Source organism: Tursiops truncatus, chromosome 2 (assembly GCF_011762595.2).
Source record: "Tursiops truncatus isolate mTurTru1 chromosome 2, mTurTru1.mat.Y, whole genome shotgun sequence".
Taxonomy (NCBI): domain Eukaryota; kingdom Metazoa; phylum Chordata; class Mammalia; order Artiodactyla; family Delphinidae; genus Tursiops; species Tursiops truncatus.
The window spans coordinates 25731905-25745348 of record NC_047035.1 but is presented as its reverse complement, the minus strand read 5'-3'; the positions used below and the strand labels follow the sequence as shown (position 1 = coordinate 25745348).

Here is a 13444-nt window from a genome sequence, read left to right as displayed (position 1 = left end):
GCACTTCCGATTAGTGGGTGCTCTCCTCCAAGCAGTGATTCAGGGACCCAGCTCCTTCCACCTGTGACTCTGCCACGTTCAATGCGTGGCCCTCAAGGTCACTGTGAGGTCTGCATCAAGCTGGTGGAAGGATGACAGAGCACAGAGGGGCATGCAGGAGTTTGTGGGGACCAGGTCTGGAAGTGGTATACATGTCCACACATTCCATTGGCCAGAACTCAGTCACATGGCCCACCTAAATGCAAGGGACGCTGGGAAATGTAGTCCAGTTGTGTACCCTGCCAGTCAGTTTCCACCACAGACCCCTGGCTCCATCTCGGCCACTGGCTTCCCCACACCTTTTCCTACTTTTCCACCCACTCTGGCCTTGGCCCTGCTGAACCCATCCTCCCACCCTGTCCTACATCCACCGCCCTGCATCTTCATCTGGCCACAAGCCAACACCAAAGAAAACACCAGTCCCAGCGGGTCAGAGGGGCACACAAAATAGGTTTATTTCTCATAAGTTTATACAACCACAGCACACAGCAGAAGATAAAAGTGGAGACAGCTCGGGGCGAGGGCAGGGGGCCTCTCCTGCAGCTTTGTCTTCTATCCATCCAGCTAACTACAGGCACACAGCAGGTATTAAATACGGGGGTCTGTGGACCTGCCATCGGTATGGGCAGAGGCAGAAAGGCTGGTGAGGGAAATGAGACTCAGCGTCTGACGGGGTCCGGGGTGACCAAGAGCCGCTGGGAGTCAGGTCTCTTGGGAATGAAGCCCTCCTCCTTCCTTGCCCTTCCGCAGCCTCGCCCCACCCTGGCTGGCTGGCTGGTTCTTACAGAGCGATAATAGGGGCGCTCCCACCAGACACTACAAAAGAAAAACTACTCTGTCGGGTGGCACGTGAGTGGGCAGATAAGCCCCATCACGGAGCCAGGTCTCCCTTCCTCAGCAGCTCTCCTGGCCCCCTGCTCCTGCTGCCCGTGATTCCACCATGAAGGCTGAAGCTATCCCACCTCTTTCCTTGAGAAAAGCAAACACCCCTGGGAGAGAAAAGCACTGAAGGCAGGCAAGCTGGGAAGCTGCCCGAAGCTCAGCCGCGCCACTGCCCCGCTTGGCCCAGGCTCGCCTGGGAAGGGAGGGTGACAGAAAAGCCCATTCCCTCAAACCCCATACCCTCTGGGTCCGTGCCACCTCTGCTACCAAAACGCTGCTCCTCCTCCTGGAAGAAGAGGGGAGGCTGCAGAGGAAAGAAGGCCGGCAGGGAGGAAGCTACTGGAAATTCAAGGAAATCCGAAGGCCCCTTTCTAAGGAAAAGCCACCGTCTGCAGTTGGGGGTGAGGGAGACTGAGACGCAGCCCTGCTCCATCACCTCGCTGGCATGGCCCAGGGGACAAGGACCATGATGCAGGGAGGCCTAAGGGAGCCTGGGCTACAATGGACACAGACCAACAGGTAGACACAGACCGTCAGGGGCCACCAGGTGGAGGCCGCTGGGCAGGGCTGCCTCTTAATCGCCATCCCAGCCACGACTCATGGCCTGTACCACGGCTCCGTAGAGCTGGCTCCAGGCAGCCCGCATGGCTGGTGTGAAGGCAGGGCCCAGGCACTTCTCCAGCATGTAGAGCAGGGACTCACCCACCGTCTGCAGAGGCAAGGGGCACCTGTCATTCCCAAAGGCAGGAAGGCGTGCCCTCATTCCACAGGTGAGAAAACTGAGGCTTGGGGCTGGTAAGGACTCCTGGGCTTTTCTTCTCACCTGCACGGGGGTCCATGCTTCCTGAGCAGGATTCTGCCCCAATCCTTGTGTACACCTTAAAGGTGAGGGTTTAAAGTGAACAAAGCATTTCACTCCACTCCCAGCCTCACAACCACCCCATGAGTGGAGCCGAGGCATTGCCTGGGACCTCCAGCTCAGACCAAGCAAAGTCATTGCCTCCAGGCCTGTTTCCTCCTCTGCAAGACAGCAGTCATGATGTTAAGAGTCCAGGCTCTGCAACCTGAGATGAACCTGAGTTCACTTTCTGACTCTACTACTTATGAGCTGTGTGACCTTGAGCAAGTTAGGTAACCTCTCTGAGCCTCAGATGCTTCATCAGTAAAACAGGGAATGTAAAACTTCCAACTCATCAGATTGTTGGGATGATTAAATGAAATCATCTATGAAAAGCTCTTAGCACAGCATCTACACACAGTAAGTCTTCAGCAATAATAACGGTTCTCATGTTTTATTAGTAATTATAAAATACAGTTTATTTATTCCACAAATATTTACTGAATATGCACTAAATACCAGATACCGTGCTAGTGCTGGGGATGGAGAAAATGACAAGACAAACTCAGTGCCTTCCTCAAGGTGCATACGTCTGGCAAGGTGACTGTGTGGTAGGCTGTCAGGTCAGGGTCCCCAGTGAGCCACACCTCAAGGATTCACACCCTTGACACTGGGCTCATCTGTGTGACTGGCTTTGGCAAATGGGACATTAGCATGCAGAGGCTGGCTTGTCCTCTTGAAACACTCCCTCTAGAAACTCAGGTGCCACTCTGTAAAGAATCTCAGCTAGACTATTGAGCAATAAGAGGCCACACGGAGAGAGGTCCCAAAGGATGACAGGCCATCTTGGACATTCCAGCCCCAACTGAGCTCCCAGCTGAATGCAGTGCACGCGTGGCTCCAGCCACAGCACGTGGAACAGAAGAACCGCTCAACTGAGCCCAGAGAAATCAGAAATCATTGTTTTAAGCCAGGCTGTTCTGGGATGGTTTCATACACAGCAATATAAAACTGAGCAGACCAGCTAATCCCACAGGCTCCTTCACTTCCTATGGTTCTGAGGGAAACCATACCAGAGAAGAAAAATTGGAGGCTCAGAGAGGTCAAGGCAGTGCCAGGGTCACACAGCAAGTACCTAACAATGCATGCCCCAGCCCCGGTCATCTGAGGGTATAGGCGTGGGAAGGATGAACAGGTGGACAGGAGAGGCCTGGGAGAGAGTGGTGGCCTCAGGCCAGGAGCTTTGGAGAGAGAAAGAGCCCCTTTACCCACCGAGAAGGAGCTGAGCTTCACACCCACTGCCCGGTGCTTCCTGCCCAGGCTGGCAAGGTACTCCTCCAGCGAGGACAGGTTCTCCACATTGGTCACCGCAGCATCGATCACGAGCATCACCTGCCAAGGCCAAGGTGGTGGTGAAAGAGAGACCAGAGCAACTCCCCATCCCCACTCACGACCATAATCCAGAACCTGGGGGTCCCAACCAGAAGGAAGAGAGGACCCTCAGTTTTCCAGTATCAGAGACGAAAGGCAGCCTGCGTCTGCATACAGTAGGCGCTCAACATATGGTGGCCAAACTACTAATGTTACACCATGGAGGAAGCTGCTCTCTTCTGAGGGGCTCAAAGCCCTAAACACACCTGCTGGACAGTGTTGTCCTCCTGGGACGAGGGGACACGGAGGCCCTTTGAGAGTCGCCAGCCTCTAAGAAAACCCCAGCTTGGTTTTCACAGGCAGATGGCCCCTGATGGATCAGCGCCAACACCACCTACAGGAGCCAGGGGACAAGGCCAAGGGCAAATGGCAGAGCTGGGAGCAGCTGGCTGAGAACAGGGTGGGGGAGGAGGCTGACTCGGGTGCCCCAAACTCTGCCCAGCTCAGCGCAAAGGGAAAGGGGCAGATGCCTCTGACAGGAGGGAGCAGAAGGAGGGGCTAAGACCAGGGCTGGGGCAGGAAACGAAGTAACTCTCCCGACTTCCTCGTTCTCTCCCAGGAAGGTGCTCCGCCCACCCCTCACCTTCCTGATGTGGTCCAGGAACTCAGGGGAAGAGAGGCAGTCCTCCGGGCTGGAGAACTGGCGGCAGTTGTACTGGAAGAGGGGCAGCAGGTCCGGCTCCAGGTCAAACAGCCTGTGGGTGGAGGCCCGGTGTCAGCCCTGGGGTGTTGCCCCTGCAGGCTCCATGGGCCCTGGCTGCCCAGCAGCAGGAGAGGGTGGGCAGAGCCTTGGCTGTGAACTATAGCACACCCTCCAACCTAGCACGCACCCCTTGGCCAGCTTTGCCGGTGCCCCTCTCTCACCTCTTCCACAACCTGGAAGTGGCATCCTGGAAAAAACAATGTGTCCCCAGGCCTCTCATACGACCTGGCATAGGGTAGCCCCTGCATAAACCATTGAGGGGTGTGGACTGGGACAGGAAGGGGTTCTCAAACAGGAAGCCTGGAGAAAAGAAAACCTCTCTCTCTCCCTATCTCCCCCTCTCTCCCCACCCACCCCCCTCTCTGCCTCTATCCCTCTCCCTCCCTCCCATTCTTGGGTCAGAACCTCCCAATGTCATCATGCCCAAGAGGGCTTGGGCCAGCAATGATAATTATAGTATATAGAACCCCTTACACTTACTGAGAATTGAGTACTTTACACGTGGTTAACTCATGTATTCCTCACAATCCTAAGCAGTGGGTGTAACTGTTATCCCAAGTTTATAGAGGAGGAAACAGAAGCCCAGAGAGGTTAAGTAACTTGCCTAAGGTCACACAGCTTAGGAGTAGCAGAGCCACAGAGGGTGCCTGAGAAAACAGTGGGTTGGGGGAAAGCTGGGAGGCACAAGCAGAAGCTCTCAGCCACATCTGGGAAAGCCACTGGGGTTTTGTGTAACTGCAAATTTATTCCCTTTTTGTTTGGGGGAGGTTTTGCGAAAGCCTCTTCAGAAGTTCTGGGCTGGCTTAGGGAGCCAAGGCTCCTGAAAAACCATGGTGAGGTAGCATTGCCTCTTTGGTGATGGCAGAGGGGTTACCTAGACACCCTCAAGCTGCGGTTGAAGACTGGCCTCCCCTTCCCCTTTGGGGTCTGCACACTCCCTTACCCCTCTCTCTAGTGGTGAGAACTGGGCACCTGTCATCCCTTCCCTGGCAGTCCTCTGGTCCTAGCCCAGTCCTTTCCTCAGAAAGGTTTATTCTCCTGTTGCTGGAAGCTCACACTTCTGCGGCCCAGACCCTGTGCTCTGCAGGCCAGGCGCCCAGTACACCCTCCCCACACAAGCCCTCGGGACACCCCAGTCTACCCGTATGGGCAGCAGTGGGCACCCCTGCAGTCACCACCCAAGAAAAGACCACTCAGGAGGCACACAGCCAGGGAGGGGGTGCAGTGTGGGGACCGGAGGCCGCTGGCCCAAGTATAAGGAGGTCCGCCGGAGCGGACCCTGTCCGGCACCCAGAGAGCCCCATAGAGAGCGGGGCGTGCTGGCTCGCAAGACGGGCCACCGCCGCGGGAAGAGCAGCAGGGGCCGCGCCACCCGTCGCCCTGCGCCGCTCCTCTGGCGCACATCTGGAGGCGCCCCAGCGCCCCAGCAGCGGGCTAGTTTCCCTCCTCCGGCGCCAGCTCAGCCGCCTCGAACCCATTCCTGGCGAGGCACCCCAGTACCCGCACCCCGGGGGCGCTCGGGCCGCCCTCACCTGGCGAACAGGACGGTGCCGTGCTCCAGCGGGCTGCGGCTCACCTCCCGCCAGCTCTGCCGGATCAGCTCGGGTTCCGGGCGCTCCATGCTCGCCCGGGGACGCGGGGCGCTAGGCTGGGACCCTCGGGGCGCGGGCACCGTCACCGCACGTGCCGCGCCATCTCCGCGGCGACGCGGCCAGTCGGCACCTCCTACGGCCCCCGCGCCTCGGCCGGGCGGGGTCCTGCAACCGCTCCTTCCCCGCCCAGGTGGAGGAGCCCCCCCGCCGGGCCTGCCCCGCTGGCGCTTCCGGGGACCCCGGTCCGGCCGCTGCGCCCTGCACCCCACGGCTCCGAGAGCGCCCCGCCCCCCGCCGCCCGGGCTGGGGCGCTTTAAAGCAACCGCGCCCCCGCCCTCCTCTCGTCCTTACGGACGTGCATCTCTGGGCAACTGCCTCCGGCCGGGGATGACCCGGTGGCCTGGGAAACGACCGGGCTTCAGAGCTTTGCAGAAATCGTCGAGCCTCTTGGGACCTCAGTTTCTCATCTGGTGACACTCCCTAGTTAGGGCAAGGAGTTCAATTTGATCCTCTTAGGTAAGCTCTGCGAGAGCCACCTCTCCAAGAGCCCCACTCAAACACTGCCTGGAGGCATCTGATCCCTTGCTACAGGGTCCCCTTCCCTATGCCCCAAGGTGGGCCAGAGAATGCCAGGGCGCCTACCTGTGTGACAAGGCAGAAGCCAGGGAACGGGGGGAGGAGGTCTGCCCTAGTTCTGGGTATGACTGGGGCACCCTGTGACATTTGGGGACCACCAGGACTCTCAGCTTTAGGGACAGGGCCAAGACCACAGCCATTTCCAGCCAGGCCTGGGTTTTCTTGAGAAATCTGTCAGCTGCCATCTTTAGAAATTTGTCAGCTCAGGTTCTAAACCCAGCTCTGCTTGGCCAGGGTGGGGTCTTGGATGCAGCAGCTGTGAGCATTCCACTACTTGGACATTAACGGAGTTACGCTAGAACATTCTACTATTCAGCGATTTTTAATAGACTTTTGTAAATGTTTAGATAGAAGTACTATTTATTTCTTTAATTTGAAGTTCAGGATACAGGATCTCATGTTTGCCATTCAGGGTGTGAAGTCAATTAGACCTAAACCTCTTTCTTTTTTTTAAAATATAAATTTATTTATTTATTTTGGCTGCATTGGGTTTTCGTTGCTGCACACGGGCTTTCTGTAGTTGCGGCAAGCAGGGCCTACTCTTCGTTGCAGTGCATGGGCTTCTCACAACAGTGGCTTCTCTTGTTGCAGAGCATGGGATCTACGCGTGCAGGCTTCAGTAGTTGTGGCACGTGTGCTCAGTAGTTGTGGCTCGTGGGCTCTAGAGCGCAGGCTCAGTAGTTGTGGCGCACGGGCTTAGTTGCTCCACGGCATGTGGGATCTTCTCGGACCAGGGCTCGAACGCGTGTCCCCTGCACTGGCAGGCAGAGTCTTAACCACTGCGCCACCGGGGAAGTCCTAAACCTTTCTCTTTCAAGCATGAAAGTTCCTCAGGCCCCAGCCCAGTTCCAGTGGCCCAGGTTTTGAAGAGCAAGACCCTCATTTACCTTTCATTATGTCAAGTCTCTGAGCCTGTCTCCTCTCAGTCTGCCCACCTCTCTTTTTCCGTTTCCTAAGCTGTATGGAGGGGTTGGGAGAGAGGTCTCCAGGAGCCTCTCAGCCCGCCTCCGGTCCCTGGGTACAAGGTGAGTGTGCTGGGGCCTTGGGTCACGAACAGGCTGAGGCTCCGTGCCCAACCCTGTGCTAGGCCTGAAGTGTTGAATCTTTGCCTTCTAGAACTTCTCCTGCTGGTCCCCCGTCAGGACTGAGGGCCTCAGCAGAACTCCTCTTTCTTGCTCCCAGCCGAGCCCGGTGACCATCCCGCTGCCCTCCCTCTTCCGGGGACTCGAGAGTTTAGAGCTATTAGGAATTTAGCTAATAATATAGGAATATGACCCTATTCCTCTCTTCCCCATCCCTCCCCGCATCTCAGGGGGCTCTGGGCTGGAGCAGGGGAGCAGAGCTGTAAGGCAGCCTGGCTTGTGTCCTAAGGAGTCCAGGAGATCCCCAAGTGAGAACACAAAGGGCCTGGGGGCTGAAGGGAGAAGGCCGGGGTGCTCAGGGATTGGACTCCCAGGTTGGTGTCCCATGGCCCTGCAGCCAGGTCAGCAGGTCACAGGAGAAAACCACGTATATCTCTGGCGACCTTTACCTTTCAGTGCCCAGATGCCCAGTGCTCCAGGCCACCTGGCTTGTCTAAGGCTTCCCACGCCACCCAGTTTGCACTTCCTGCCAACAGTCTACACTCAGGACCCTCCCTGCCTGTTTTCTCCTTTGGGCAGGGTCTGGAGTCTGATAGGTTAATGAGTTGATGGCCTTAGCTAGTAAGTGGTGAAGCCAGCACTCACTCTGCCTTTCTAGAGCCAGGAGGTAGGAGGAGAGAGCTGAGTGCACTCCAGTCTCCACTCCCCTTAGTGAAAAGGCCCAAGAACCTGGCTGGGTCTAAGCAGTCAGCGTGGTGTTTTCCAGCCAGGAGACAGAGGGTCTGACTCCACATTTGAGGGGCTGGGGGAAAGTCACCGGAGCTCCCCTCCCTGGCATCTGGCCACAACTTGGGCAGGAGGTTCTAATCGAGGAGAGGGTTCAAGTGCTGTTCTAGAGCCAGTGCTGTCACTGAGGCCGACTTATCACCAACAGTAAAGGGTTAGCCTTTATTGGGCATCCATGTCCAGACACTGTGCAAGGGACTTTGCATCATTCTCATAATAACTTTTTTCATTCTCATAATAACTCTGCGAAGTAGACCCTATTTATTATAGCCTGTTTTACTGTTGAGGAAATGGAGGCAATGAAGCTAAGTAACTGGCCCGAGGTCACGTAGCTAATCAGTGGTAGGGCCAGGATTTGACCTCTGGACTGACCCTGGCCCCTCCAGTGGGCCTCCGTGCTCCACTGCCTTCCTCACTCTAACGGACTGTGCCCAAGAGCTGTGCCCAAAGTTCAGACCAAGCCCGGATCACTGGGTCTGGGTCAAAGGTGTGTCAGAGCTGGCTCTCAGATGGCTTGTGACAGACAACTGAGCTCACCTTTCCGGCTTCTCATTCAGGAACATCAGGCTGGTAGCCTGAAAGAGGCCATGGTGGAGTATATACACCATGAAAATTGGCATATACTACAAATCAGGGTCTGGGTGCACCAGGAAACACTGGGCCCTGGATGAGCTATCAATGCTTTAGGCAGAAGGTACAAAGCAACGTGCTGATCTAAGCCTTTTCCGCAGGGGATCCAGGTTGTCCTGGGCAGGCACTCCTAGTCCCAGGACCAGGCTGGAGAAGCAGAAAAAGCCCAACTCGGCACCCAGTCCTGGCTCTGCTATTTACTAACCAGGCAATTAACTGAATCTCTCCTGGGTGCAATGGGGACAAAAACGGCACGGACTTCACTGGGCCTTTATGAGGATTCAGTGTCACAGACGCATCATGAGCTGGTAAACTAAGCTGTGCGTCAAGCAGCATCTGGTCCTTCTCTAACCTTCCTGTCCGCGGCAGTTCCGTCTCCTGAGGATCTGCACGATCCCCTCTCCACCTCCAGCTACTCTCGGTCCTAAGAAGGAGGTTGGTCAGACAGCCCAGAAGATCCCCAGTTTCACAGTGCAATGGACTCCTCTCCTCCCTCAGCTTCTGTCTAAAACATGTCAGCTCTTACCTCCTTTGGACCCTTAACATGACTCCTGATAACAGGTGACCCCTGTCAAGACGGGGGCCTCTAGGACTTCCCTGGCGGTCCAGTGGCTAGGACTCCGTGCTTCCAATGCAGGGGGCACGGGTTTGATCCCTGGTCAGGGAACTAAGATCCCGCAGGCCGCATGGTGCGGCCAAAAACCAACCAAACAAACAAAAAAACCAAACCAAAATAAAACAAAACAAAAAAGATGGGGGCCTCTTTGTAAGCAGAATGGACATTGCTGCTACCATGCTGGGCCACTCAGCTGTCTCAGAAGTGGACAACCGTTACTCTCTCTCATTCCTTTCTATACTTGTGTGAGGAGGTTAAAAGAGAAAAAGGTCCAGCTTCCTACTTATTTTAGAATAAGTTTAAATAAATCACAATAACAACCAACATTACTCAAGTAACCTTATCCATGAGAGGGCCTAAATGTTCCCTGGTGTAATCAGGCTCGCCTGCCTAGCCCAGGGCCTCTGCTGGAATTAGAATGGCCTTAGACTCCAGACACAATGGAATGGTTCCTGCACTCAAAACATTCTTCTCTTCTTTCTGGGAGCCAGAGGGCAAGTCAGGTTCAATTAAGTACAACAAGAACAACATGGCGTTCAAAATAAGCGCTATTTATTACAAAAGTAAACGGCCTCTGATTATCTGTGGAAATTTTTTTTTAATATAAAATGTGGTTCAAGAAGCCGGCTGGAGGTTGAGCTAACAAACGTCTCCTTCCTCCGCCAGCAAGTCTGTGGGGCGTGTCACATTCTGCCTGCTCCTGGGGGCTGGAGCCCATATTCAGAGCACCACCACGACAGCCCCTCTCCTCAGCATCTGCCAACAACAGAACCTGAGTACCTGAAGCTGCATCAACCCATGCGGCCTTGTCCCCAGAGAAGTGTCTGCCAGTCTGGGCAAGGAAGAAGAGGAGGGAGTGGGCGGACAGTTCTTCTGCATCTTTGGAAAGCAGTGTAAGAGACAAAGGAAACTTTTGTCCCCAGTGTGGCCAAATTAGGAGGGAGGGATGGGCAGGAAGCCGGCTGAGCTTTCTCCTTCCTCACCCTCACTCAGAGTGGCTGCCTTCAGAGCACCTCCCTTCCAACAAGTTCCTATTAGGAAATAAGGCACAAGGGAACATCAGCCACCTTCCGGTTGTCATCGTGGGGCTGTTGTTCTTTGCTAAGAGCCAAGCACAGGTTCCTGGGTTCCACCTCCAGGAGAGCCCACCAAGATGGCTGCCCCCACCCAGCTCAGAAGAAATGAAATTGGCCTGGGGGAGAGAAAGGGAGAAGCGGAGGAGGAGGGGAGAGCGGGAGGTTCTCCATCCCAGTTCTCCTTCCCTTCTAGAAATTCAATTAAGCAAGCAGCCCAGACTCAGCACCCGGCAGCGCTTCCTGCTGGGGGAAGTCAAAAGGGCTGCAGCCCTGGGAAAGGGAGGTCATCAGGCCCCAGATCTAATTAACGAAACTGCCTTGCTTTTGACATTGCTGCATTTCCTCTATTAACTTTAATGATGGTTGGTCTGAACGTCCGAGCATGGCCAGAAGCTTCCCTCCCCACCACCCAGTACGTAGCGCAGCCTGTCCTTGGGACCAATTTCCAGTCTCCGTGGCAACCGCCTAGCAAAGATGCTCTAAAGAGCTCTGACCCTGTCAGAGCTGGTGGGGGCTACAGAGGAGGGAAGATGGAGGGTGGCAGAGATGCATCATTAAACCTTGAAGCATGACAGTTCTCTGAGACAAAATAATATTTTGTCATGCACTGGGAGGACGGAGGACGGCTGAAGGACTGGCCTTGGGTTTGTTCAGTGCTAACCCAAGGGTTTTCTTTATCTCTTTCATATGGGGAAGAAGTAAAAGGAACAGCTCTGAGCTTCCTGCTTGGGCTTCAGAGTGGTAGAGAGGAGAAGCTCCAAGGCATTTCTAGGTGCTCTGGGTCTTTGGGGAAAAAGAGATTGGTGAGACAGTGACACAGAGCAAGGGAAATGAAATGAAGTGAAAGGGAGGGGGGCTGTCAGCAGGGGAGGACTAGAGAAGTAAAACTGGGGAAAGCTTAGTGAGTGACAGGAACACCAGCTCGGAAAGGCCAAGGCAGCCCACACCCCGACGCCCTGCTGGGACCCCAGCCCAGCACCACACACATCCCTGCGCTGCCACACATCCACCTCAGCTGCTAAGAGAGGGGCCCCAAAGGCTCTCCCTGCAATCAGGAGAATGCATCGGGCCCACCCTCACAGTCAGGCTGGACGCAGAGGATAAGGGATGGGCAGCCAGAAATCACCTCTGGCTCACAGGGCCTGAGAACACACAGTAGCCAAGGACAGGGTGCCACCCCTCCCACCAACCTCGTGACGTGACGTTCTCAGACAGCGAGGAACCGAGGGCTGAGGAGGGCCAACAGGGCTGGTGAGTCCTCAGCTGCCTCGCTCTGGGGCCCAGTCCTCTGCGCACATCGCAGGCAGAAGTCCAGCCGCCTGCGGCCACGGAGGAGACTTTCCGGCAGCAGCCACGTGGGGAAGCAGCTGGGAGGCGGGCCCTCCAGCTCAGGGGCCTCAGCTGTATTTGCTTATTTGTGGGAAGGAGGGCAGCACAGCCGTGACGATACCATCTGCTCTGCCCTTGGTGACATCCCAAGGTGGGGTCAGTGCTTTCAGTCTTCTTGGAGGTCTGAGAATTTTTGATGAAACTTACAAACCAAATCCAGTGTGAAAAAACCCCCAGAGAATACTACTGTAGCCCTGGACGACTTCTTAGAGTTTATGACACTCAGCTGTCCACAGTCACGGTCTAGCTTCCGCAGGTATACGGACACACGCACCCTCACACGCACACTCCCCCACACGCTCACACCCACCCTCTTGCACACTCATCCCTCCTCATGCTGCAGACTTGGGGAAACGGGCCTGAGAGATGTGTCGCCTGTTGCTGAGCCAGCCCCAGCGGAGGAATGGCCGTGGTTAGAGCAGAGCCATGGCCCTCTCTAGTGGCTTACACTCCGGGTATGCTCCCAGGGCATGGTCCTGGCAGGTGGCAGAATTCCGCGGGCTCCTCAGGCAGCTTCCTCCACAGCTGGGAGGGTCCAGGGACTGGCTCCACAGCTGGCTGTCCCCAGGAAGTTCCTGGACCCAGGCTGGAGTCCTTGCAGTGGCCTCAAAAGTCCCATGATTCCAGCCACCTTAGTCCTGCCATCGGACTTCGGGGGTCCTGGGCTAGCGGACCAACCATCCCATACGCCAGAGGATGGAAGAGGTAGAAGCTGAGGGAGAGAACCCAGGGGGAGGCAGTGGGCGCCCTGCCGCCTCAGTGGAGCGAGGTGCCCTGCAGACCCATGAGATTCAGCTCCTCCTGCCAGGGCTCATCGGACCCTCTCTACCTACAAGACCCACCCCTTTTGGTCACCATGTCTGCGTGAGTTTGCCACCTGGCCATACCAGAGGCTGTGAACTTGGAAGAGGCTGGCTTAATGCCAGTGGGGGAAAGGGCTCTTCCCAAGAGGCCCAGGAGACAGAGAAGTCCAGGGTCTGGTCATGGACTGTCTGGCCCAGACCTTTTGTTAAAATGTGGAAATGCTCCCGGGCCTCAGGCCCCCGATTCCCTGCTCAGGCTTTTATGTTGCCCCGCCGCCCCTAAAGGCCAGTGATTCTCAGCGCGGATCTGTGAGGCCTGCGAGGTGGGGAAGAGGGCGGCTTACCAAACGACACCCCCTCCTAGTCATTCTGAGCCGCACCACAGCCCGGGCGCCCCTCCACCACCCGCTCCCTCACCCCACTGAGAGCTGTTCTGGCTGGGAGCCACGTGACTAAAGAGGGGCGCCCTCCCACGTGAGCCGGAGTGGTCCATAAGCTGGGAGCCACTGGCAAGAGGAAAGAATGCAGAGAGGTAGCCCGTGCTTCGCCCATCTGGCTGCACATTCGGGTCACGTGGGGAGCTTTAAAAACTGTGGCTGGACCACAGGATCCAAATTGAGCTCAACTGAATCAGAACCTCTGGAGATGGAGCCGGATACCAGTGTGCTTCAAAAGCATGCCAGGGGGTCCTAAAACGCACCTGGGACCGAGGCCTCAGTGCTGGGGGGCAGCAATGCAAGGTGCAGGGGGTGCTCACCTGTATGCAATTCCCAGGAGCAGGCTCAGGATTCCCAGCGTGTGTACGTGCCCAGCCAGAGAAAAGGAGGCCAGGCTCCAGGCACAGAGCCGCAGGAGTGTGTCCCACAGAAGGCCTATGGAAGGAAGAGAAACCTCGCACCGGTCTGGCAGAGGATGCCTTCTGGGGAGGCAGCAGACGGAGC

The 13444-nt window shown here is 56.2% G+C and overlaps 2 protein-coding genes across 7 annotated transcripts in view; both read right to left on the bottom strand.

Annotated features, from left to right (window-relative positions):
- Positions 1-480: 480 nt before the first annotated feature.
- On the bottom strand, positions 481-9649 carry NGB (neuroglobin). The gene is made up of 4 exons (XM_033850798.2): positions 5426-9649; positions 3774-3885; positions 3032-3151; positions 481-1630 (listed from the first exon to the last, which is right to left on the bottom strand). Exons 1-4 carry the CDS (start codon positions 5512-5514, stop codon positions 1496-1498), a joined length of 456 nt encoding a protein of 151 aa, XP_033706689.1. The 5' UTR covers positions 5515-9649; the 3' UTR covers positions 481-1495.
- Positions 9650-9770: 121 nt separating this feature from the next.
- The window catches only part of POMT2 (protein O-mannosyltransferase 2), a 47717-nt gene continuing 44043 nt past the window's right edge, over positions 9771-13444 (bottom strand). For 3 of the 6 annotated variants that reach the window (XM_033850789.2, XM_073800181.1, XM_019920288.3), the window contains 2 exons: positions 13261-13375; positions 9771-12412 (listed from right to left, as the gene is read on the bottom strand). In XM_033850789.2, the coding sequence (XP_033706680.1) occupies positions 12307-12412; positions 13261-13375 (221 nt within the window). In that variant the 3' untranslated portion in view covers positions 9771-12306. The remainder of the gene's footprint in view (positions 12413-13260; positions 13376-13444) is intronic. The other 3 variants (XM_073800179.1, XM_073800180.1, XR_004525017.2) reach the window with 2 other exon arrangements.